At 44.5% G+C, this 27,982-nt stretch overlaps 1 protein-coding gene across 1 annotated transcript in view; it reads right to left on the reverse strand.

The window, feature by feature from the left end:
- CD6 (CD6 molecule) overlaps positions 1 to 27,982 on the reverse strand; it is a 112,766-nt gene that overhangs the window by 82,700 nt on the left and 2,084 nt on the right. Inside the window, exons 2-3 of the mRNA XM_073611936.1 lie at positions 10,714 to 11,016; positions 1,695 to 2,003 (exon numbers count right to left, since the gene is read on the reverse strand). Of these exons, the coding sequence (XP_073468037.1) occupies positions 1,695 to 2,003; positions 10,714 to 11,016 (612 nt within the window). The remainder of the gene's footprint in view (positions 1 to 1,694; positions 2,004 to 10,713; positions 11,017 to 27,982) is intronic.

Here is a 27,982-nt window from a genome sequence, read left to right on the forward strand (position 1 = left end):
CTGCCCTGGGTGGGGTGGGTGAAAGTCCTGTACTGTCCTGGGTGGAGGCCCTGTCCTGGATGCTCTGTCCAGGGTTGGGGCCCTGCCCTGGGTGGGGTGGGTGAAAGTCCTCTACTGTCCTGGGTGGAGGCCCTGTCCTGGATGCTCTGTCCAGGGTTGGGGCCCTGCCCTGGGTGGGGTGGGTGAAAGTCCTGTACTGTCCTGGGTGGAGGCCCTGTCCTGGATGCTCTGTCCAGGGTTGGGGCCCTGCCCTGGGTGGGGTGGGTGAAAGTCCTCTACTGTCCTGGGTGGAGGCCCTGTCCTGGATGCTCTGTCCAGGGTTGGGGCCCTGCCCTGGGTGGGGTGGGTGAAAGTCCTGTACTGTCCTGGGTGGAGGCCCTGTCCTGGATGCTCTGTCCAGGGTTGGGGCCCTGCCCTGGGTGGGGTGGGTGAAAGCCCTGTACTGTCCTGGATGGAGGCTCTGCCAGCTTTATTATAACTCCCACATATCCACTTAGTGAAGATTCTGGTTCTCATACTTACCTATGGGTTTAGAGCAATATCCTGTTTGGAAAGGCCATTTCTCATAACCCCCCCCCACTCCCACTTCCCAAAAAGGGATACACATGTTAAAGCGGACCCCCTAAAATGCCACAATTGGCACTTCATTTTTTTGGGGGTGGGGGGGAGCGGGTACCATGTTTTTAGAGGCACCCAGCTCCCACTTCCCTGGCACTGCGGCACCGGGAAGAAGATCACCTCTCCCCCTCCCTCCCTGCAATCTTCTGGGACTTGTCACAGGTCCCAGAAGATTGCCCGGCCATTCACAGCATGGCTCGCGCATGCGCAATGCCCACAGTTAGAATGCCGGCACTGCTGAGAGGAGGGGGAGAGGAGCGAGGATTCGTGCGCCCGCATCGCTGGACCATGGGACAGGTGAGTGTCCGATCATGAAAAGTCAGCAGATACACTTTTTGAAGCTGCTGACTTTTAAATGGGTGGAACTCCTCTTCTTATAAACTGAAGTGCAGAATTTTTTAGTATCTCCTATGGGCTCTCCGGGAGTCTGGGGCCCCAGGTAGCCACCCATTCTGTCCTGAAAACTCCACCAGTGCGATCATCACTTTGTGTTTTGAAGGCTTCACTTGGACTGCCTTGAAGGTGAAGCAGCTGGTATGTGCACACGGGATATTTCCTCAGCATTCTGTAAGACACTTGTGCTGCCAATGTGGCCTATTTATTGTCTTTCCACCTCTAAGAAGAAAAGAAGGAACGGCGTCCTCCAGAATGTACCAGGGTGGCATAAATGACATTGGATTCCATGTCTGAGTTAGACACTGCCTGTGGATCTTGTCTAGTCAGCAATTTGCCTGTCCATACAGACTGGGTTATACAAAGTATGTGTTTTGCGTAGTGACACTTGGATCAGAACACCATTAGGGTGAACTGGTTCTACTAATCACTGTGAATATATTCTAACCCAGACTGGGAAATACAGCAAATTATGCCACAAGGTCTGGTGTGAGCAACCATTTATGCGGGTAAAATAGAACATATTACCTCCTAACCCAATATATCTATATAGACCTTGGATATATTCATTACACATTAATTAGATATCAGTTTTGATGTATTTTCACTGTGAGACCTTCATCCCATTAAATGGATTCAGTCAGTTGCCCAATTTTATACCATCTCCAGATTGTAGAACTCACCTGAACACAGGACACCAGCATGCTCCTTCTCAGTGCAGTCATGTCTCCTTTCTGATGGGCATTCCCATAGAAAAGTCTCAGAACCCAAACATTTCACGTCATCCAAATGGATCTGTGGTGGTCCAACTCCAAAATGAGATGCTCCATAGGCTGCCAGTGCCGAACCACAACCCAACTGCCGACACGTGACTTCTGCATCCAGGGCGTCCCAATGATCATCACATACAGCTCCCCAAACATCATCCTTAAGAACCTCCACCCGACCGGCACAGGGACTGCCACCTCCAGAGAGCCGCAGCAAGCGTTCCTCTGAGGAAAATAGACAAAATACAGCTTTAAATACATGAAATATACGGCTAGTAGGAAGTCACATTCAGCGCCTTTCTAAGGCTCCATTCACACCTGAGCAGAGCAATTTTCAGGGGTTTTTATTGGAGATTTCTTGATCGTTTTTACAAGTGTATACAGGAGTTTTGTAGCATGTGTATTCAAACTTCAGGCTTTTTCTTTTAACCAATGGACATCATTAGGGGGAGGAGATCAGTTAATACAGGCTAAAAACTAATTTTCAGGTGTTCCCATTTAAGTCTATGTGGTCCAAAACACCCAAATCTGCCTGAAAAGTGTCTCTTGTACTTTTTGGGGCGACAGGCATTCAGATGGGAACAAGGGCTATTCAATCCAATTTGTTTTTGCTTGTTGAGCTTTTTTTTTATTTTAGAGCTACAAACTACAAAACACTCAGAAGTGAATGAGGCCTAATAGCTACATCATGTCCTGGATAAATGATGACCATCACCGTGATCTAGTATAAGGATCTCTAGTGGTATCACACATTCATTTTATATAGTCAATGCCTCGTGGACTGGAATACGGCTCAGAGAACGATAAACTCCATTATATAATCCAGCAACAAGAGAAATTCTACTTCTTCGCATATTATTTCTTTATTTTATTTATTATGAACCTCAATTTCTCTAATGTTCCAGGCCTGAAGAATATTCTTCCATGTCTCATATAACCTTGTATTGACCAACAGTCAGATGTTTAATTAAGATATTACCTTTATGACCCTCAGTGACTTCACGGCTCCAGGCCTGAAGAATATCATGCCATGTCTCCCATAATCTTGGATTGGCGAAATATCAGATGTTTCAATATGATATTACCTCTATGAACTTCAGTGACTCTACGGTTCCAGGCCTGCAGAATATTTTGCCCTGTCTCCTATAACCTTGAGTTGGCCCACTGTCCAGCTGGTTCATAGGACATTACCTATATAACCCTAGGGGACACTACAGTTCCAGGCCTGAAGAATATTCTGCTATGTCTCCCATAATCTTGCATTGGCCAACTGTCCGATGTTCCACAGGATATTACCTCTATGACCCTTGGTGACTCTAATGTTCCAGGCCTGAAGAATATTCTGCCATGTCTCCCATGATCTTAGATTGGCCAACTGTCCAGCTGTTTCACACTTATAAAGATCTAAAATATTCTCCATGTACTATACCGCTGAAGATCTGAAATACAGTACCTTGAAAAAGAATTCATACCCCTTGAAATTTTCCACATTTTGTCATGTTACAACCAAAAACGTAAATATAAGTTATTGGGATTTTATGTGATAGATCAACACAAAGTGGCTCATAATTGTGAAGTGGAAGGAAAATGATAAATGGTTTTCAATATTTTTTACAAATAAATATGTGAAAAGTGTGGGGGGGGGACGACATTTGTATTCAGCCCCCTTTACTCCGATACCCCTAACTAAAATCTAGTGGAACCAATTGCCTTCAGAAGTCCCCCCATTAGTAAAGTCCACCTGTGTGTCATTTAATCTCAGTATAAATACAGTTGTTCTGTGAAGCCCTAAGAGGGGAGGTTTGTTAGAGAACCTTAGTGAACAAGCAGGCCAAGGAACACACCAGACAGGTCAGGGATAAAGTTGTGGAGAAGTTTAAAGCAGGGTTAGGATTTTAACAAAATTCCCCAAGCTTTGAATAAATCATCATTTAAAAAATGGAAAGAGTATGGCACAACTGCAAACCTACCAAAACATGTCAGTCCACCTAAACTGACCGGCCGGATAAGGAAAGCATTCATCAGAGAAGAGCCAAGAGGTCCATGGTAACTCTGGAGGAGCTGCAGAGATCCACAGCTCAGGTGGGAGAATCTGTCCACAGGACAACTATTAGTCGTGTTCTCCACAAATCTGCCCTTTATGGAAGAGTGACAAGAAGAAAGACATTGGTGAAAGAAAGTCATAAGACTTTCCTGTTTGTAGTTTGTGAGAAGCCATGTGGAGGACACAGCAAACATGTGGAAGAAGGTGCTCTGGTCAGATGAGACCAAAATTCAACTTTTTGGCCTTAAAGCAAAACGCTATGTGTGGGGGAAAACTAACACTGTCCATCACCCTGAACACACCATCCCCACCGTGAAACGTGGTGGTGGAAGCTTCATGTGGTGGGGATGCTTTTCCTCAGCAGGGACAGGGAAGCTGGTCAGAGTTGATGGGAAGATGGATGGAGCCAAATACAGGACAATCTTAGAAGAAAACCTGTTAAAGTCTGCAAAAGACTTGAGACTGGGGCGGAGGTTCACCTTCCAGCAGGACAACGACCCGAAACATCCAGCCAGAGCTACAATGGAATGGTTTAGATCAAAGCATATTCATGTGTTAGAATGGCCCAGTCACAGTCCAGACCTAAATCACATTGAGAATCTGTGGTAAGACTTGAAAATTGCTGTTCACAGACGCTCTCCATACAATCTGACAGAGCTTGAGATATTTTACAAAGAAGAATGTGCAAAAATGTCCTCTCTAGATGTGCAAAGCTGGTAGAGACATCCCCAAAAAGACTTGTAGAGAAAGGGGGTTCTACAAAGTATTGACTCCGGGGGGGCACCATACAAATGCCCCCCCCCATACTTTTCACATATTTATTTGTATCATTTATCATTTTCCTTCCACTTCATAATTATGTGTCACTTTGTGCTGGTCTATCCATAAAATCCCAATAAAATACATTTATGTTTTTTTGGTTGTAACATGACAAAATGTGGAAAAATTTTAAGGGTTATGAATACTTTTCAAGGCATTGTATTCTCCATGTACTACTACTGAAGATCTAAAATATTCTCCATCGACTACACTACTGAAGATCTAAGATATTCTCCATGTACTACACTACTGAAGATCTAAGATATTCTCCATCTACTACACCACTGAAGATCTAAGATATTCTCCATGTACTACACCACTGAAGATCTAAGATATTCTCCATGTACTACACTACTGAAGATCTAAGATATTCTCCATGTACTTCTACTTAAGATCTAAAATATTCTCCATCGACTACACTACTGAAGATCTAAGATATTCTCCATGTACTACACTACAGAATAGCTAAGATATTCTCCATCTACTACACCACTGAAGATCTAAGATATTCTCCATGTACTACACTACTGAAGATCTAAAATATTCTCCATGTACTACACTACTGAAGATCTAAGATATTCTCCATGTACTACACTACTGAAGATCTAAGATATTCTCCATGTACTACACTACTGAAGATCTAAGATATTCTCCATGTATTACACTACTGAAGATCTAAGATATTCTCCATGTACTACACTACTGAAGATCTAAGATATTCTCCATGTACTACTACTGAAGATCTAAGATATTCTCCATGTACTACACTACTGAAGATCTAAGATATTCTCCATGCACTACACTACTGAAGATCTAAGATATTCTCCATGTACCACACTACTGAAGATCTAAGATATTCTCCATGTACTACACTACAGAATATCTAAGATATTCTCCATGTACTTCTACTGAAGATCTAAGATATTCTCCATGTACTACACTACTGAAGATCTAAGATATTCTCCATGTACTACACTACTGAAGATCTAAGATATTCTCCATCTACTACACTACTGAAGATCTAAGATATTCTCCATGTAATACACTACTGAAGATCTAAGATATTCTCCATGCACTACACTACTGAAGATCTAAGATATTCTCAATGTACTACTACCGAAGATCTAAATTATTCTCCATCTACTACACTACTGAAGATCTAAGATATTCCCCATGCACTACACTATTGAAGATCTAAGATATTCTCCATGTACTACACTACTGAAGATCTAAGATATTCTCCATGTACTTCTACTGAAGATCTAAGATATTCTCCATGTACTACACTACTGAAGATCTAAGATATTCTCCATGTACTACTACTGAACATCTAAGATATTCTCCATGTACTACACTACTGAAGATCTAAGATATTCTCCATGTACTACACTACTGAAGATCTAAGATATTCTCCATGTACTACACTACTGAAGATCTAAGATATTCTCCATGTACTTCTACTGAAGATCTAAGATATTCTCCATGTACTACACTACTGAAGATCTAAGATATTCTCCATGTACTACTACTGAACATCTAAGATATTCTCCATGTACTACACTACTGAAGATCTAAGATATTCTCCATGTACTACACTACTGAAGATCTAAGATATTCTCCATGCACTACACTACTGAAGATCTAAGATATTCTCAATGTACTACTACTGAAGATCTAAATTATTCTCCATCTACTACACTACTGAAGATCTAAGATATTCCCCATGCACTACACTATTGAAGATCTAAGATATTCTCCATGTACTACACTACTGAAGATCTAAGATATTCTCCATGTACTTCTACTGAAGATCTAAGATATTCTCAATGTACTACTACTGAAGATCTAAGATATTCTCCATGTACTACACTACTGAAGATCTAAGATATTCTCCATCTACTACACTACTGAAGATCTAAGATATTCTCCATGTAATATACTACTGAAGATCTAAATTATTCTCCATGCACTACACTACTGAAGATCTAAGATATTCTCCATGTACTACACTACTGAAGATCTAAGATATTCTCCATCTACTACACTACTGAAGATCTAAGATATTCTCCATGTACTACACTACTGAAGATCTAAGATATTCTCCATGTACTACACTACTGAAGATCTAAGATATTCTCCATGTACTACACTACTGAAGATCTAAGATATTCTCCAACTACTACACTACTGAAGATCTAAGATATTCTCCATCTACTACACTACTAAAGATCTAAGATATTCTCCATCTACCATGTTTCCCTGAAAATAAGACCTACTCCGAAAATAAGACCTAGCGTTATTTTCCAGCAGGGCTGGAATATAAGTCCTACCCCGAAAATAAGCCCTAGTTTAAAATGCTTGTAAAATCCTATAATCCGCTCTATTACAGTAGAATATAATGTACAATGTGTGTGTTTCTGTAATATAATTGTGGGGAAGAGAGCTCCGGCGGGTCACAGAAGCGCAGAGCGGCGATATATTGAAGGTATTTGGCACAATTATATTACAGAAACACACACATTGTACATTATATACTACTGTAATAGAGTGAATTATATGATTTTACAAGCATTTTAACTTGGTTCATACCGGGAATTCCTGTCAGGCAGGGAGGGAGAGGGGGAGAGAAGACCACACATTACAGGGTAAGACCTAACCCGGAAATAAGCCCTATTGTGTCTTTTACTCACAAAATTAATATAAGACCCAGGCTTATTTTCGGGGAAACACGGTACTACACTACTGAAGATCTAAGATATTCTCCATCTACTACACTACTGAAGATCTAAGATATTCTCCATCTACTACACTACTGAAGATCTAAGATATTCTCCATGTACTACTACTGAAGATCTAAGATATTCTCCATGTACTACACTACTGAAGATCTAAGATATTCTCCATCTACTACACTACTGAAGATCTAAGATATTCTCCATGTACTACACTACTGAAGATCTAAGATATTCTCCATGTACTACGCTACTGAAGATCTAAGATATTCTCCATGTACTACGCTACTGAAGATCTAAGATATTCTCCATGTACTACACTACTGAAGATCTAAGATATTCTCCATGTACTACGCTACTGAAGATCTAAGATATTCTCCATGTACTAAGCTACTGAAGATCTAAGATATTCTCCATGTATTACACTACTGAAGATCTAAGATATTCTCCATGTACTACACTACTGAAGATCTAAGATATTCTCCATGTACTACGCTACTGAAGATCTAAGATATTCTCCATGTAATACACTACTGAAGATCTAAGATATTCTCCATGTACTACACTACTGAAGATCTAAGATATTCTCCATGTACTACACTACTGAAGATCTAAGATATTCTCCATGTACTACGCTACTGAAGATCTAAGATATTCTCCATGTAATACACTACTGAAGATCTAAGATATTCTCCATGCACTACACTACTGAAGATCTAAGATATTCTCAATGTACTACTACTGAAGATCTAAATTATTCTCCATCTACTACACTACTAAAGATCTAAGATATTCCCCATGCACTACATTATTGAAGATCTAAGATATTCTCCATGTACTACACTACTGAAGATCTAAGATATTCTCCATGTACTACGCTACTGAAGATCTAAGATATTCTCCATGTAATACACTACTGAAGATCTAAGATATTCTCCATGCACTACACTACTGAAGATCTAAGATATTCTCAATGTACTACTACTGAAGATCTAAATTATTCTCCATCTACTACACTACTGAAGATCTAAGATATTCCCCATGCACTACATTATTGAAGATCTAAGATATTCTCCATGTACTACACTACTGAAGATCTAAGATATTCTCCATGTACTTCTACTGAAGATCTAAGATATTCTCAATGTACTACTACTGAAGATCTAAGATATTCTCCATGTACTACACTACTGAAGATCTAAGATATTCTCCATCTACTACACTACTGAAGATCTAAGATATTCTCCATGTACTACACTACTGAAGATCTAAGATATTCTCCATGTACTACACTACTGAAGATCTAAGATATTCTCCATGTACTACACTACTGAAGATCTAAGATATTCTCCATCTACTACACTACTGAAGAGCTGAGATATTCTCCATCTACTACACTACTAAAGATCTAAGATATTCTCCATCTACCATGTTTCCCTGAAAATAAGACCTACTCCGAAAATAAGACCTAGCGTTATTTTCCAGCAGGGCTGGAATATAAGTCCTACCCCGAAAATAAGCCCTAGTTTAAAATGCTTGTAAAATCCTATAATCCGCTCTATTACAGTAGAATATAATGTACAATGTGTGTGTTTCTGTAATATAATTGTGGGGAAGAGAGCTCCGGCGGGTCACAGAAGCGCAGAGCGGCGATATAATGAAGGTATTTGGCACAATTATATTACAGAAACACACACATTGTACATTATATACTACTGTAATAGAGTGAATTATAGGATTTTACAAGCATTTTAACTTGGTTCATACTGGGAATTCCTGTCAGGCAGGGAGGGAGAGGGGGAGAGAAGACCACACATTACAGGGTAAGACCTAACCCGGAAATAAGCCCTATTGTGTCTTTTACTCACAAAATTAATATAAGACCCAGGCTTATTTTCGGGGAAACACGGTACTACACTACTGAAGATCTAAGATATTCTCCATCTACTACACTACTGAAGATCTAAGATATTCTTCATCTACTACACTACTGAAGATCTAAGATATTCTCCATGTACTACTACTGAAGATCTAAGATATTCTCCATGTACTACACTACTGAAGATCTAAGATATTCTCCATCTACTACACTACTGAAGATCTAAGATATTCTCCATGTACTACACTACTGAAGATCTAAGATATTCTCCATGTACTACGCTACTGAAGATCTAAGATATTCTCCATGTACTACGCTACTGAAGATCTAAGATATTCTCCATGTACTACACTACTGAAGATCTAAGATATTCTCCATGTACTACGCTACTGAAGATCTAAGATATTCTCCATGTACTAAGCTACTGAAGATCTAAGATATTCTCCATGTATTACACTACTGAAGATCTAAGATATTCTCCATGTACTACACTACTGAAGATCTAAGATATTCTCCATGTACTACGCTACTGAAGATCTAAGATATTCTCCATGTAATACACTACTGAAGATCTAAGATATTCTCCATGTACTACACTACTGAAGATCTAAGATATTCTCCATGTACTACACTACTGAAGATCTAAGATATTCTCCATGTACTACGCTACTGAAGATCTAAGATATTCTCCATGTACTACGCTACTGAAGATCTAAGATATTCTCCATGTACTACACTACTGAAGATCTAAGATATTCTCCATCTACTACGCTACTGAAGATCTAAGATATTCTCCATGTACTACGCTACTGAAGATCTAAGATATTCTCCATGTACTACACTACTGAAGATCTAAGATATTCTCCATGTATTACGCTACTGAAGATCTAAGATATTCTCCATGTACTACACTACTGAAGATCTAAGATATTCTCCATGTATTACGCTACTGAAGATCTAAGATATTCTCCATCTACTACGCTACTGAAGATCTAAGATATTCTCCATGTAATACATTACTGCAGATCTAAGATATTCTCCATCTACTACGCTACTGAAGATCTAAGATATTCTCCATGTACTACACTACTGAAGATCTAAGATATTCTCCATCTACTACACTACTGAAGATCTAAGATATTCTCCATGTACTACACCACTGAAAATCTAAAATATTCTCCATGTACTACTCTACTGAAGATCTAAGATATTCTCCATGTACTACACTACTGAAGATCTAAAATATTCTCCATGTGTTGTATATGTGTGTGTATATAGAGGGTCACTGTTAGGATCCCCATTGTCACTTACCTGCACAGCATTTATAGAGGGTCACTGTTAGGGTCTCCAGTGTCACTTACCTGCACAGCATATATACAGGGTCACTGTTAGGGTCTCCAGTGACACATACCTGTATAGTATTTAGAGGGTCAGGGTTAGAGTCCCTCAGGTATGACTTACCTGCACAGTATAAGAACGCAGCTCCATCACACTTGTTAGCTGGAACAGGTGAGACACTGCAATTCCTCCAATCATCCCGTATGGGGCAGGTAACATTCAGTGCGGTGGATGAGTTGTAGAGCGGGCGATGCTCTATAGGATGATCCCATATTGGAGGTCCACACTTCATCTCTTTACAGATCAGGAAAACTAAATCATGATTGAAATTTGTTATACACAAAGGCAGCCAACTGTTCCGATGTCTGTGCTGAATGACCCCTTCACACCGCTTGTCACTGCCATCGAATCGAAGAGACTGGAAATCTGAAAATAATAAAGGAAATTTACATAAGACACGAAAATCCACAAAGACCTCTACATACAAGAGAAAATTCCACACAAGAGAAGGAAAATTTCACAATAAGAGAATGGAAATCATTTGCAGTCCATTGTCCATCCCGAGACCTGCTGGTACATTATCCAGGTACAACCTACAAAGATGACTGGTGTCCCTTCTCCAGCGGTTGTGGACAGTTGGGTAATTAATAACAGGAGAATCTCTGTGTATAAATTGTGTGAACATTCAGGTATCAGCAAATTTCCGTTTATGTATTCCACCTGCAGATGACTGAAAATGGAAGGTGAAGAGGAATGAACTTTTTGGGTGATTTGAATGTCCACACAATTTATTGAGTAAAGACTCTCAGCTCTTTAGTAAATTAGTGGGCGTTGATTACTGTACCTACGTCTTGGGGCTCCCTCTATACTCTCCTATGTTCTGGTGTTATTGAGTAGGGACTCTCAGCTCCTTTAGTAAATTAGTGGGCGTTGATTACTGTACCTACGTCTTGGGGCTCCCTCTATACTCTCCTATGTTCTGGTGTTATTGAGTAGGGACTCTCAGCTCCTTTAGTAAATTAGTGGGCGTTGATTACTGTACCTACGTCTTGGGGCTCCCTCTATACTCTCCTATGTTCTGGTGTTATTGAGGAGGGACTCTCAGCTCCTTTAGTAAATTAGTGGGCGTTGATTACTGTACCTACGTCTTGGGGCTCCCTCTATACTCTCCTATGTTCTGGTGTTATTGAGTAGGGACTCTCAGCTCCTTTAGTAAATTAGTGGGCGTTGATTACTGTACCTACGTCTTGGGGCTCCCTCTATACTCTCCTATGTTCTGGTGTTATTGAGGAGGGACTCTCAGCTCCTTTAGTAAATTAGTGGGCGTTGATTACTGTACCTACGTCTTGGGGCTCCCTCTATACTCTCCTATGTTCTGGTGTTATTGAGGAGGGACTCTCAGCTCCTTTAGTAAATTAGTGGGCGTTGATTACTGTACCTACGTCTTGGGGCTCCCTCTATACTCTCCTATGTTCTGGTGTTATTGAGTAGGGACTCTCAGCTCCTTTAGTAAATTAGTCGGCGTTGATTACTTTACCTACGTCTTGGGGCTCCCTCTATACTCTCCTATGTTCTGGTGTTATTGAGGAGGGACTCTCAGCTCCTTTAGTAAATTAGTGGGCGTTGATTACTGTACCTACGTCTTGGGGCTCCCTCTATACTCTCCTATGTTCTGGTGTTATTGAGTAGGGACTCTCAGCTCCTTTAGTAAATTAGTCGGCGTTGATTACTGTACCTACGTCTTGGGGCTCCCTCTTTGGTCTCCTACATTTTGGCCTAATTGAGCAGAATGACCATTGGAGGGTTAGGCTCAGATCCATACTAAGCCATTCCAGAGGCCTCCTTTCTGGTGGGGTCAGGTTGGAAGGCGATGATTTGGTTCTGGTTAGGATACGAAATACCACCACCCCTCTCTGGCAATCCCCCCACTGGCCTCCATACGGTGTCATAGTTACACAGTTAGTCAGGTTGAAAAAAGACACAAGTCCATCCAGTTCAACCTTAAGAACAATAAATAAAATAAAAAATATTGTACAATCCAATATACCCAACTTTATACCCTCAGTTGATCCAGAGGAAGGCAAAAAACCCCAGCAGAGCATGCTCCAATTTGCTACAGCAGGGGAAAAAATTCCTTCCTGATCCCCCAAGAGGCAATCGGATTTTCCCTGGATCAACTTTACCTATAAATGTTAGTACCCAGTTATATTCTGTACATTTAGGAAAGTATCCAGGACTTTCTTAAAGCAATCTACTGAACTGGCCAGAACCACCTCTGGCTGGAGCCTATTCCACATTTTCACAGCTCTTACTGTGAAGAAACCTTTCCGTATTTGGAGATGAAATCTCTTTTCCTCTAGACGTAAAGAGTGCCCCCATGCAGTGGTGTATTTAGGTTTTGTGCTGCCCTAGGCCTGACTAAACGCATGCACCCCCCTAATTTAAATACGACCCACCCCATCCTGCCGATAGTGGCAAAACCCGAGAGCCAATCTGAAAATCGGCTGAGGTGTTGACATCGCTGGATCCCTGGACAGGTAAGTGTCCTAATATTAAACGTCAGCAGCTACAGTATTTTTGGCTGCTGAGTTTTAATTCTATCACGGGGGGTCTCACTGTGCCCATCAATTGCAGCCACTGTGCCCATCAAATGCAGCCACTGTGCCCATCAAACGCAGCCACTGTGCCCATCAAACGCAGCCACTGTGCCCCAAACGCAGCCACTGTGCCCCATCAAACGTAGCCATTGTGCCATCAAACATAGCCATTGTGCCCTCAAACGCAGCCACTGTGCCATCAAACGCAGCCACTGTGCCCTCAAATGCAGCCACTGTGCCCATCAAATGCTGCCACTGTGCCCATCAAACGCTGCCACTGTGCTATCAAACGCAGCCACTGTGCCCATCAAATGCTGCCACTGTGCCCATCAAACGCTGCCACTGTGCTATCAAACGCAGCCACTGTGCCGATCAATTGCAGCCACTGTGCCCCATCAAACGCAGCCACTGTGCCCCATCAAACGTAGCCATTGTGCCATCAAACACAGCCACTGTGCCATCAAACGCAGCCACTGTGCCCATCAAACGCAGCCACTGTGCCCATCAAATGCAGCCACCGTGCCCATCAAATGCAGCCACCGTGCCCATCAAATGCAGCCACTGTGCCATCAAATGCAGCCACTGTGCCCATCAAACGTAGCCATTGTGCCCTCAAACGCTGCCACTGTGCCCATCAAATGCTGCCACTGTGCCCATCAAATGCTGCCACTGTGCCCATCAAATGCAGCCACTGTGCCCATCAAATGCAGCCACTGTGCCCATCAAATGCTGCCAGTGCCCATCAAATGCTGCCAGTGCCCATAACACTGATATACTTTATTAAATCACTGTACCTGCTGTCCTGGGGGTTTCCCTCGTGCTCCTCTCTTTCCTCCTGACGTCACAGCCCCAGGGCCGAGGAGAAGATTCACTGCAGGAAAGCAGTGCAGGGGAGGGGAGGCGGAGCTTAAGGCTCCACCTGTCACCTGTTGCTTATGGGGGCGCGAGTGACACACGCCGCCCCCCCCCCCGCATGAGAGAAAGCCCCCCTACCCGTCTTGCTGATTCCCGGCTCCCGCTGCCGCCTCCCGCACACATGCAGCCCACGGCGGCCGGCTTTCTGTAGTGGCCCTGTGGTGTATGGGCGTGCTTGTCAGAGAGTAGGGGGGCGTGAGATACACGCCCCCATCCTCTGCCAAGCACGCTCATACACAGTGGCGCCGCTACAGAAAGCAGGCCGCCGTGGGCTGCATGTGTGCGGGAGGCGGCAGCGGGAGCCGGGAATCAGCAAGACGAGTGGGGGGCTTTCTCTCATGCGGGGGGGCGGCCATTTTTGCCACCCCCCGCAAAGTGCCGCCCTAGGCCTAGGCCGAAACACAGCCCTGCCCCCGTGTCCTCAGGATTGACCGTAAAGAGAATAACTCAACACCAAGTTCACTATATGGACCCCTTATATATTTGAACATGGAGATCATATCCCCCCTTATTGTCCTCTTCTCAAGAGGGAACAAATTCAGTTCCTCTAATCTTTCCTCATAGCTGAGCTCCTCCATGCCTCTTATCAGTTTGGTTGCCCTTCTCTGCACTTTCTCCAGTTCCCCGATATCCTTTCTGAAAACTGGAGCCCAAAACTGAACTTCATATTCCAGATGAGGTCTTACTAATGATTTGTAAAGATGACGTCTCTCTGTCTGGAGTCCATACCTCTCTTATACTAGAAAGGACTTTGCTTGCTTTGGAAACCGCAGCTTGGCATTGCATGTTATTATTGAGCTTATGATCTACCAAAACCCTCAGATCCTTGTCCACCACGGATCCCCCCAGATCCTTCTCCACCATGGATTCCCCCAGTTGTACTCCCCCTAGTATGTATGATGCATATTCTTAGCCCCCAAGTGCAGAACTTTACATTTCTCAACATTAAACCTCATCTGCCATATAGACACCCAAATAGACAGAGCATTGAGGTCTATGAAAAGAAAGGGGGAGAAGGACACCTTAAAGTCATCCAATAGTAGGTTCTAGGGTGACAAACGGGGGGAGGGGAATTCCCTCCCACTGTGGTAATTAATCAGATTAATATGCCTCTCATGTCACCCGTATCATTAATCATATAACTCAGTGGTATGTAGCTGACTAGCTGTCAAACGGTTGTTCAATGGACCATAAAGCATATATAAGAAAGGGAAGGAAGGGGTGAAGAGGAGATCCCCCCCAAAAAAAGATGGTCCGCTCAAGAACAAACAGTTGAACCTACAAAAAAAAAAAAAAAAAAAAAAAAAAACTTTATTGTGTCACAATATGTAGAAACATAATCCAACAACCATGTGTATTTAAAAAATAGGGCAGATAAACGTCCTATTGTGTGCTGGTGGCCACCACAGACATTACACATATATCTCATGCATTCATGCACTCACACTCATCAATTAAAGTCACTAGAGACCCGGGTCTATACAATTTCACTGGAATTCCAGAGCTGGATTGGCTACATAAGTGGGTAGACTAGGTCCTTGTAGGTAAAGTGCAAGTGCTAATACACAACAAAAGTCCCCTCGGATGTGAACCAATGGCTGGTTAGACATATGTGTGTGTCATTCAACCAGAGCCAAGGAAGGAAACGGTGTCCTGATTGTGTGGTGAACAATTGCAACTCAAGCAACCTCACAAAAAGGGCTTTTAAGGATGGACGGAAAATGGCCATAAACAACTTTTGTTGTGTATTAGCACTTGCACTTTACCTACAAGGACCTAGTCTACCCACTCATGTAGCCAATCCAGCTCTGGAATTCCAGTGAAATTGTATAGACCCGGGTCTCTAGTGACTTTAATTGATGAGTGTGAGTGCATGAATGCATGAGATATATGTGTAATGTCTGTGGTGGCCACCAGCACACAATAGGACGTTTATCTGCCCTATTTTTTAAATACACATGGTTGTTGGATTATGTTTCTACATATTGTGACACAATAAAGTTTTTTTTTTTTTTTTGTAGGTTCAACTGTTTGTTCTTGAGCGGACCATCTTTTTTTGGGGGGGATCTCCTCTTGACCCCTTCCTTCCCTTTCTTATATATGCTTTATGGTCCATTGAACAACCGTTTGACAGCTAGTCAGCTACATACCACTGAGTTATATGATTAATGATACGGGTGACATGAGAGGCATATTAATCTGATTAATTACCACAGTGGGAGGGAATTCCCCTCCCCCCGTTTGTCACCCTAGAACCTACTATTGGATGACTTTAAGGTGTCCTTCTCCCCCTTTCTTTTCATATGCTTCATTGTAGGATTTGACTTCCTTTCTGGACCCTTAGTCTCCGTGTCAGGTAGTAACGGCATCCACCCCATGGTTTTTAATAGCACACCCAAGTGCATATGTTTAAGATTAGACTCTATAACCATGTTTTTAACATATCTATATTGGCTTGTTGAGCAACTGTTTTAAATTCTGTGACTGAATCCTTGTTCCCTCCTTTCCTTCCCTTCCCCCCCCCCCCCCCCCGGTCCCCCTCCCTGTTTTTTTTTTTTTTTTTTCTCCCCCCCCTTCCCCCCCCTTTCCCCTCCCCCCTTTTTCCCTTTGCCCTTCCTGACCCTCTTTCCTTTCCAGGTTTCCCTTCTCCTCCCCTCCCCGGGAACAATGGCGTATGTACTGGCGGATGAGATTGACTTAGAGATACAGTCTGCGTTTTCTAGTGAAACTCCAGCTGCATCCAACCATGATGAGACTCTTAAAAAACTGTTTAAGAATCATAAAAAATTAACTATAAAATTCCTTAATAGGAAATGGGACATTTCCTCATTGAAGTCCCACATTGAACATAAAGTTATTCCTAGAGGGCTGAGGGAAAGAGTAGTACCTGCTGCTCATTTACATACACCGAGGTTCCTGGAAATATGGAAACAAAGTTGTCTCGATCGTGGACTAGCAGTTCTGCACATGATTATCAATGAAGAACAAATACAATTGGATGACCTCAAAAAAGAGATCGATATCAGTGCACAGCTGCTAGAGCCATATAAAAATGATCAGGATTTCAACAAATACAATGACTCGCTCAAGAAGGAGGTTGAAAAGACACAAAAAACCCTTAAAATCACTAAACAAGAGAAATTTAAGCAAAACCTTCTAGATTGGGAGAAAGGAGATATTTTTGACCCCACAGTACCTCGAGGGAGGAGTAGATCACGCAAGGGCAGGAGAAATCGGTCAGGTACATCTAGACCTAGATATACATCTACTGACAGTGACCCTGAACAACCAGAGAAAACCGTGGCTTTTTTAGATCAGGAAGGGGACACCATCCCCAGGACAGGCACCCAACCAACCACATCCATGACCAAGACCCAGGCTCAAACCAACAGAGGAAACCGGGGAAAGGGAAAGGAAGGGAGGGAAAATCAAAGGGAACTCAGGTCAGGGCCACGCAAGCTTTAAATAGCGAAGTAAATCAATCTAGTGACCACTCAGAACAAATACAATCTGATCTGAAGGTTGTTAACCTATCAGATTTCCCCCTAAATCACCACCACATTTCACTGCTGCAAAAAGGCCTAACATTCTCCCCCACTACAACGATGAGCGAATTTGAGGTCTTTAAAGATATCAATTTGTTCTTGAGGAAATTAATTTTTAGGTACTGGCATGCAAAGAGGGACACCCAAGATATAGACACGGACCAACTGGACAAACAAGAGCGCGACTCTCTCGAAGCTCTAACAGCCCTCCTTGATGAAAATCAACAGTGGAACTCAGAAGGGGAAGCCACCCAAGTGTCGCCCAGCTGCCCCCGCCCATCCCAACTGACGATTAAATCCCAAAAAATGCCCCCCTTGTCCAAACATAGACATATCCAGCTCTTTTTGGAACAAGTAAAAAGGGACCTTATGGGGGTCAATTGGGAATATAAAGGATATGACAATCTTAGCCGGGAAGAGAGAAGGGCCCTACGGGAATTAGAAAATGCAAAGGATATTGTTATTAAAGCAAGCGATAAGGGAGGTAACACGGTCCTTATGTCACATACTCTATATGAGGAGCAAACCATGCGCCTTCTCCGTGATGGATCTACATATCTACGTCTACACCAGAACCCTTTTCCCCAAATGATATCAGACTTAAACTTTAAACTTGAACTAGCCCTTGAAGCAGGTCTAGTTACCAAAAGGGAACTCGAATACCTCAGAGTCAGTGAATTCAACATCCCTACCCTATACACAATTCCTAAACTACACAAGTCCATTACCGACCCCCCGGGGAGACCAATTGTATCAGCTGTAAAGGGTCCCCTCGAGAGGGTCGGTAAGTATGTGGACGCACTGATTAAAGAACTTGTACATGAATTACCATCATATGTTCAGGACACACGGGATGTTTTGGGGCACCTGGAAAACATATTGATACCCAAAGGCATGTTACTGGTCGGAATTGACGTGGAGTCGTTATACACGTCAATTCCGCACAGATGGGGACTAGCAGCGACACAATTCTTTTTGGAAAATAAATTTCCGTCATTAGCAGGCCAAAATGAATTTATCATTGAACTATTGCAATTTATGTTAGAAAACAACTATTTCCAATTTCTTGGGATATACTACAAACAAATTAGGGGCACATCGATGGGTGCCCCATGGGCCCCATCATATGCATGCCTGCACCTTGGCTTTTGGGAGTCTGAGTGTGTGTACCCCTCGTCGATGTACCTCAGCCATTGTCGATTGTGGCTGAGGTACATCGATGACGTGATCATGATTTGGGACGGCCTGCCATCTGAATTGACACAATTCATTAATGAACTTAATGACAACGACCGTAATATTAGGTTAACATATACGTATGACACCAATGAATTGTCATTTCTGGACCTTACGGTGTTTGTCAGGGATGATAAGTTACATACAAAAACCTTTCGAAAAGACACAGCGGCAAACACTTTACTGCTAGCGTCCAGCCACCATCCCGCATCTCTGAAACGGGGTATCCCCGTGGGACAGTTCCTCCGCGCAAGAAGGAACTGTTCAGAGGAGGGGGATTTCCACAGGGAAATGTATGACCTACATGGGAGGTTTCGTGATAGGGGTTACTCGCATACGGACATCAGACGTGCTAGAAAAAGAGCACTACAGACAAATAGATCGTCTTTGTTGGTGAACTCTACTAAAGAAAAAGCAAAAACCTCAAGCCACCCTCCCCTTAGAATCATTACCAAATTTGGTACCCAGTGGGACCAAATCAAAGAAATTCTGGGCCGACATTGGCACATTTTATCTGAGGCCCCCATTTTGGGAAAGCTTGTCAGCAAAAAACCTCTGCTCACTGCCCGTAGAGCCACAAATTTAAGGGATCGTTTGGTACACTCAGAGTATACCCGCCCTAAAAAACGCAGCTGGCTTACTGACCTTCCACCCCTTAGGGGTATGTACAGTTGCGGTAGATGCCATATATGTAGGCATGTGGATAGGACGGATGTGTTCGCCAGTTCTGACAATAAAAGACAATTTAGAATCAATAATTTTATCAACTGTACAACCACACGGGTAGTCTATATGTTGACCTGCCCGTGTGGCCTTATTTATGTTGGCAAGACCAAAAGAGAGTTAAAAGTCAGAACTGGCGAACACATCCAAAGTATTATCAACAAGGATGATGACCGGCCACTGTCGTTACACTTTCTTGATAAACATGAAGGTAAACCGGATGGCCTTAGGGTTAAGGGTATATACAAGCTTAATTTGCCCCATAGACGTGGAGATTTTGATAAGATCTTATGCCAGAAGGAGAAGATGTGGATCTTCTATTTAAACAGCATGCAGCCTTTTGGATTGAACAATGAATTTAATTTATCTCCATTTTTGGAACAATGATTTAAATATTCACAATCTAAATGTTCCCATCCGAAAATTGATTGGTTCTAACTGAGGATCCACATCTTCTCCTGCCCATAACGGGCAGCTTTTAAAGAAAATTGACTGTGTGTAGTGTTGCTCACGACCATGTCTCTGCTCTCTACACGAATATCAGCGAGTGACATGTGAGACGTAACCTATGCGAGACAGTGGCCCATGACCTCATTCCATCCCAGCTTGCCTCGATCATTTGGCTACTAACCAACTGATTGAATTGAAGCCGCACTGCCCCCAGATTATGAAATTTTCATATTTTAAATTATAATCTGTACAACAGATTATTCTGTTGTTCCATGTGCGGGTAATATCAGTGTAATGCCTATATGTAACTACATATCCGGACTATCCGGAATCACTTTGTACTAATTTGTCCTATGCGACTTCACAGGCAATCTCACTGGTAACAATGATTTTATCCCGTGTGTGGATGACAATACATGGGACGTAAGCTGCCATTTAATCTGGCCAAAGTGATGGTTGGTTGCATATATTTTCATTCCGTGTGTGTATGCCATGCAATTTTCGATCAATTATTGGGACATCTCTGTTTATGGTCAGGATGTTGATATGTGTTGCAATTTAATTCGGAACAATAGACTGTTCCCTCTTGCTTCCATATATCACTATTTTGACTATCTTATTATTATTATTATTATTATTTTTATTTAGTATATGGTTACATATGCACGGTTTGTTTTTGGAAATGCAGCATTCCTCAATTGGCTTTTATGTATTGATAGCAGTTGCTTGACAAGCCTTTTTCCGTTATTTCATGATGGTAAGAGATGCAATATTCAAATCTGACCACATACACAAGTCAATCAGATTGAATCTTTATGTATCCATTACCCTCAATGGTTTTGTCTAAATAGATGTATGTATGGATGTGATTGGCACATTTTTGGTGATTGCAATTATGGTCAAGCTATGGTATTCAGGTGTTAATTAAGAAGACAGGAAATTGAACACTAGCCTTCTGGCTATTTAAACATCCAGCTACTGATACCACATTAGCTCTGAAGAAGCTTGGCAACAAGCGAAAGCGCTCAGCATTTGACCCATGTGCAGGTGGCACACAGACTCTCACACTCTAACTACAAATCCTTCCAAATTGGATGTGAACATCTCTAACGATCCTGATCGGATCAATCAAGATTCGGGATATCAGGTGAAACCTCTGCGGTGAACACGGACGCCGAGCGTCTCTCCGGATTGTTTATACCATTGGATATGAGACACTAACAAGCTTGATCCTTGTGACTCACCTTACCTTCTGCCGGAGGATACCCGGAAGTAATCCGCTCATGCCCACAACAAGCTAATACTGCATGAACGTGTTTTTAAATCCACACGAACGCGGCCATCAGCAACTCCTTTGGGCTCTACTCCTTCTTCATTGAAGACGTCAGACGGTGAGCTAAAATGTATCCTCACATTCATGAGGCATTTTGTTTATGGCCATTTTCCGTCCATCCTTTAAAGCCCTTTTTGTGAGGTTGCTTGAGTTGCAATTGTTCACCACACAATCAGGACACCGTTTCCTTCCTTGGCTCTGGTTGAATGACACACACATATGTCTAACCAGCCATTGGTTCACATCCGAGGGGACTTTTGTTGTGTATTAGCACTTGCACTTTACCTACAAGGACCTAGTCTACCCACTTATGTAGCCAATCCAGCTCTGGAATTCCAGTGAAATTGTATAGACCCGGGTCTCTAGTGACTTTAATTGATGAGTGTGAGTGCATGAATGCATGAGATATATGTGTAATGTCTGTGGTGGCCACCAGCACACAATAGGACGTTTATCTGCCCTATTTTTTAAATACACATGGTTGTTGGATTATGTTTCTACATATTGTGACACAATAAAGTTTTTTTTTTTTTTTTTTTTTTTTTTTGTAGGTTCAACTGTTTGTTCTTGAGCGGACCATCTTTTTTTGGGGGGGATCTCCTCTTGACCCCTTCCTTCCCTTTCTTATAGAGCATTGAGGTCGGCTTGTAAGTTGGAGTCATCCTGTAAGGACGTTATTCCACTGCATAGCTTGGTGTCATCTGCAAAGACTGAAATGTTACTTTCGATCCCAGACCCAATATCATTTATAAATATATCCTCAAAGGTGTCCTCAACTCCTCTCTGCCAATCCCTCCACTGGCCTCCATTCAGTGTCCTCAACTCCTCTCTGCCAATCCCTCCACTGGCCTCCATTCAGTGTCCTCCACCCCTCTCTACCAATCCCTCCACTGGCCTCCATTCAGTGTCCTCCACCCCTCTCTACCAATCCCTCCACTGGTCTTCATTCAGTGTCCTCCACCCCTCTCTACCAATCCCTCCACTGGTCTTCATTCAGTGTTTTGCACCTCTCTCTACCAATCCCTCCACTGGCCTCCATTCAGTGTCCTCCACCCCTCTCTACCAATCCCTCCACTGGCCTCCATTCAGTGTCCTCCACCCCTCTCTGCCAATCTCTCCATTCAGTGTCCTTCAACCCTCTCTGCCAATCTCTCCACTAGTTTGTCACTCAGTGTCCTCCACTCCTCTTTGCTAATTCCTACACTGGCTTCCGATCTCCCAGCAAATTACATTCAAAACACTAACAACATACAAAGCCATTCACAACTCTGCCCCAGCTATATCACAAATCTTGTCTCCAAATATCACCCAAACCCTCCGCTCCTCCCAAGACCTCCCGCTCTCTAGCTCCCTTGCCTCCTCCTCCAATGCTTGTCTCCAGGACTTCTCCGGAGCTTCTCCCAACCTCTGGAGCTCTCTACCTCAATCTGCCTGACTATCTCCTACTCTGGCTGCCTTTAGGTGATCCCTGAAAATTAATCACTTCATGGAAGCCTGTCACACCTCCATCTAATCTTGTATGACTTCCATGAACTCATCCCCTACAGTTACAACCTTCTATACTACCTGCCCCACCCTTTTAGATTGTAAGCTCCTCTGACATAGTTGCCAACATTGTAAAAAAAAAATGTGGGACACTTTTGTGGCTGTAGGCGGAGCTGTCCAATAATTAGGGGGTGGGGCATTCGTCAGCAGGCATGGCCTGGCAAAAATAGACAAGTGCGGCGCGCGAAGAGCGCCGCGCCGAAAAATGGGCGTGGTTTACGCGAAATTGTGGACGTGGCTTAAATGGGCGTGTCTCTAGAGGGTGTGGTTAGAGTCTGAAATGAATGAGGGATGGAGAGGGGGAGAGAGGGGGAGAGAGGGAAATGACGGGACAGCAGCCCCAGATCCTACACAATAGAAATATGTGTATTCTAGAAAGTTTAACAATCAGCAGATAAAGATACTCCAAACACCTGGTGTTAATGCTTCAATCATCCCGGCACCATGATTGTTATGGTGTCAGGATGATTGAAGCGCATTATTTCTATTATTACATTGTAATATAAAATGAAATCATTCAACTCACCATAATGCAGAATCAGTGGGATCCCTGAGCATGTCACCAGCCACGTCGCCTGCCACCAGCCGTCCGTCCTTGCTTCAGATGTCCGAGCAGAGTCCGTCCTTGCATCAGGTGTCCCCAGCGGAGCCCCCCTCACACCAGGAGTCCCCGGCGGAGCCCCCCCTCACATCAGGAGTCCTTGGCGGAGCCCCCCTCACATCAGGAGTCCCCGGCGGAGCCCCCCCTCACACCAGGATTCCCCAAGGGAGCCCCCCTCACATCAGGAGTCCCCGGCGGAGCCCCCCTCACATCAGGAGTCCCCGGCGGAGCCCCCCTCACATCAGGAGTCCCCGGCGGAGCCCCCCTCACATCAGGAGTCCCCGGCGGAGCCCCCCCTCACATCAGGTGTCCCCGGCGGAGCCCCCCCTCACACCAGGAGTCCCCGGCGGAGCCCCCCCTCACACCAGGAGTCCCCAAGGGAGCCCCCCTCACACCAGGAGTCCCCGGCGGAGCTCCCCCTCACATCAGGAGTCCCCAAGGGAGCCCCCCTCACACCAGGAGTCCCCGGCGGAGCCCCCCTCACATCAGGTGTCCCCGGCGGAGCCCCCCTCACATCAGGAGTCCCCAAGGGAGCCCCCCTCACACCAGGAGTCCCCGGCGGAGCCCCCCCTCACATCAGGTGTCCCCAGTGCCCCCCCTCACATCAGGTGTCCCCAGTGCCCCCCCCACTCACATCAGGTGTCCCCAGTGCCCCCCCCACTCACATCAGGTGTCCCCAGTGCCCCCCCCACTCACATCAGGTGTCCCCAGTGCCCCCCCACTCACATCAGGTGTCCCCAGTGCCCCCCCACTCACATCAGGTGTCCCCAGTGCCCCCCCACTCACATCAGGTGTCCCCAGTGCCCCCCCCACTCACATCAGGTGTCCCCAGTGCCCCCCCCACTCACATCAGGTGTCCCCAGTGCCCCCCCCACTCACATCAGGTGTCCCCAGTGCCCCCCCACTCACATCAGGTGTCCCCAGTGCCCCCCCCACTCACATCAGGTGTCCCCAGTGCCCCCCCCACTCACATCAGGTGTCCCCAGTGCCCCCCCCCACTCACATCAGGTGTCCCCAGTGCCCCCCCCCCACATCAGGTGTCCCCAGTGCCCCCCCCCACTCACATCGTGTCCCACAGCGGTGCGCGCGCTCACCCCCCACCTAGAACCCCCGCCCCTTTCCATATCAGACTGGCAGCGGGGCGGGGGGTAGGCGGGCCGAGGCGGAGCGGGGCGAGGCGGAGCGGGGCGGGCCGAGGCGGGCCGAGGCGGAGCGGGGCAGGGGGTGGGCGGCGACGCAGAAGCTTCGTCTAGCCTCCCCCCAGCCGTCTTCCTGAACTTCAACAAAATGGCGGCCGGCGGAGACACCGCCGACCTCTAGCGGCAGCGGCGGTTTCAAAAACCGGAACCGAATTTTTCGGGACATTTCCCGGGACACCACAAATCCGGGAATGAAGTCCAAGTCCCGGGAATGTCCCGGGAAATTCGGGACAGTTGGCAGCTATGCTCTGAGCAGGGCCCTCTTAACCCTCTTGTATTTTATTGTATTGGTAGCACCCTCTACCTCAGGTAGGTAGGTGCTAGGTGTAGGTTTTTGGTGTAAGCTGCCAGCGCAGGTAAATTTAGGCAGGCCTATGCTGTGAGCTAGGCCTGTTTGTTTTGATCTGTGGGCAGCGGAGTGGTTTAGTATAGCAGGAGGTGACTGACATGTGTTTCAGCTCTTTGGCGCCTCCTCTGTTTCCAGGGAGAAGGTTCTGGAAAAGAGGCGGGGCAGAGATTGGAGTGACATGGGGTGTATGTGGAGCCCTGACCAATCCCCAACTAGGATTGGCAGGGGTCAAGCCTCCTACATATACCCACGGTCAGTCTGCTGTGGGAGGAGTTGTGAGGTGGATGAACTGGATGATGGAGTGTCATGGTCCGAGGGAACCCCCTTTCTGGGGGGGTTGTACCTGAGGCCGGGAGCTCGGGAGGGAGCCTCTCATTACACGGTCATTGAGAGGTGTCCTGGAACAAGAGCAGGAAAGAGTACAGTTGGGAAGCACATCCGGAGAAAGTCATTTCAGGATGGATCCATGCCGGGGTCGGTGAGTGAAAAGCACAGTGGAAAGCTCTGGAAGAGACATGCCAGGAGTTGGATGTGAAGCCAGAGGGAGAGACTGTGGGTGGTATGTGTCAAGTCGCTGCAGCCAGGAGGGCTGGCAGGATTTGCAATGGACATGCTGGGATCAGTAGTCCATCAAGTATCAATTAGCACCTTTATTCTTCTCTTCTAAAATGGTTGCTACCTCAAAGGGGACTGCAGACCCTTGTCTGTAATGGGCCATCAGGAAAACATTAGGACTTCTTCAGAAAACATTAGGACTTCTTCAGAGTGAGGCCTAGCCATGTGCTAATGTGACAGAAATCGAGATTTGGACAGTGAAGTGATCTCAAGTATTGTGCTGGAGGAGATGTGCAGAGGAAGAGCCACTACTATATAATATTATGGGCAGCCCATGTTCCTTTTCCCCATCCAAGTTTAATCCCCTAATAAAAAACAACAAAAACAAGCAAGAGATGGTTCATTGTCTGGGAAGTGTGCCAAAATGGATGTCTGACCAGCAGGGTGACATGTGTGGAACACGCAGCGACCCCGCGGTGCCATCGCTATATATTGTAACTGTACTGTCTCCCTTTTATATTGTAATAATAATAATAATAATAATAATAACCATCATCCAGTTCAACCAACAGGAAAGAAAAAATAAATAAACAAAAGAAGACACACACAAAAAAAAAAAAAAAAGGAAAAACAAACCACAGACACTAACACTAATCCTTGTGGTACCTCACTAACGACAAGAAACACCACTAACAACACTGAACCCTGGGATATCCCACTAACACTGAACCCTGGGGTATCCCACTAACACTGAACCATGTGGTACCCCACTAACACTGAACCATGTGGTACCCCACTAACACCACTGAACCTTGGAGTACACCACTAATAATACTGAACCTTGGGGTACACCACTAATAATACTGAACCTTGGGGTACACCACTAATAATACTGAACCTTGGAGTACACCACTAATAATACTGAACCTTGGGGTACACTACTAATAATACTGAACCTTGGAGTACACCACTAATAATACTGAACCTTGGGGTACACCACTAATAATACTGAACCTTGGGGTACACCACTAATAATACTGAACCTTGGGGTACACCACTAATAATACTGAACCTTGGGGTACACCACTAATAATACTGAACCTTGGGGTACACCACTAATAATACTGAACCTTGGGGTACACCACTAATAATACTGAACCTTGGAGTACACCACTAATAATACTGAACCTTGGGGTACACTACTAATAATACTGAACCTTGGAGTACACCACTAATAATACTGAACCTTGGGGTACACCACTAATAATACTGAACCTTGGGGTACACCACTAATAATACTGAACCTTGGGGTACACCACTAATAATACTGAACCTTGGAGTACACCACTAATAATACTGAACCTTGGAGTACACCACTAATAACACTGAACTTTGGGGTACACCACTAATAACACTGAGCCTCGGAGTACACTACTAATAATACTGCACCTGGGGGTACACCAATAATACTGAACCTTGGGGTACACTACTAATAATACTGAACCTTGGAGTACACCACTAATAACACTGAACCTTGGGGTACACTACTAATAACACTGAACTTTGGGGTACACCACTAATAACACTGAGCCTTGGAGTACACCACTAATAATACTGAACCTGGGGGTAAACCACTGATAACCTTAGACCCTTCAGAGAAGAAATCAGTAACCACTACTCTCAGAAAACTGGCTAAAAGAATTCAATACATTTACAAACTGATTTTTCCATCCTGTAGACTTTACCTTACACATTAGCTGTGTGTGGACAACTGTGTCCAAGTATACCACGTTCACAGCCACCCCTCTGTCCAAGTATATTACATCCATAGTCACCCCTCTGTCCAAGTATATCACGTCCACAGCCACCCCTCTGTCCAAGTATACCACGTTCACAGCCACCCCTCTGTCCAAGTATACCACGTTCACAGCCACCCCTCTGTCCAAGTATATTACATCCATAGTCACCCCTCTGTCCAAGTATATCACGTCCACAGCCACCCCTCTGTCCAAGTATACCACGTCCACAGCCACCCCTCTGTCCAAGTATATTACATCCACAGCCACCGATCTGTCCAAGTATACCACGTCCACAGCCACCCCTCTGTCCAAGTATATTACATCCACAGCCACCGATCTGTCCAAGTATATTACATCCACCCCTCTGTCCATATATATCACGTCCACAGCCACCCCTCTGTCCAAGTATACCACATCCACAGCCACCTCTCTGTCCAAGTATATTACATCCACCCCTCTGTCCAAGTATACCACGTCCACAGCCACCCCTCTGTCCAAGTATACCACGGCCACAGCCACCCCTCTGTCCATGTATATCACATCCA

The sequence above is a fragment of the Aquarana catesbeiana genome, unplaced genomic scaffold (assembly GCF_042186555.1).
Source record: "Aquarana catesbeiana isolate 2022-GZ unplaced genomic scaffold, ASM4218655v1 unanchor244, whole genome shotgun sequence".
Lineage (NCBI taxonomy): Eukaryota > Metazoa > Chordata > Amphibia > Anura > Ranidae > Aquarana > Aquarana catesbeiana.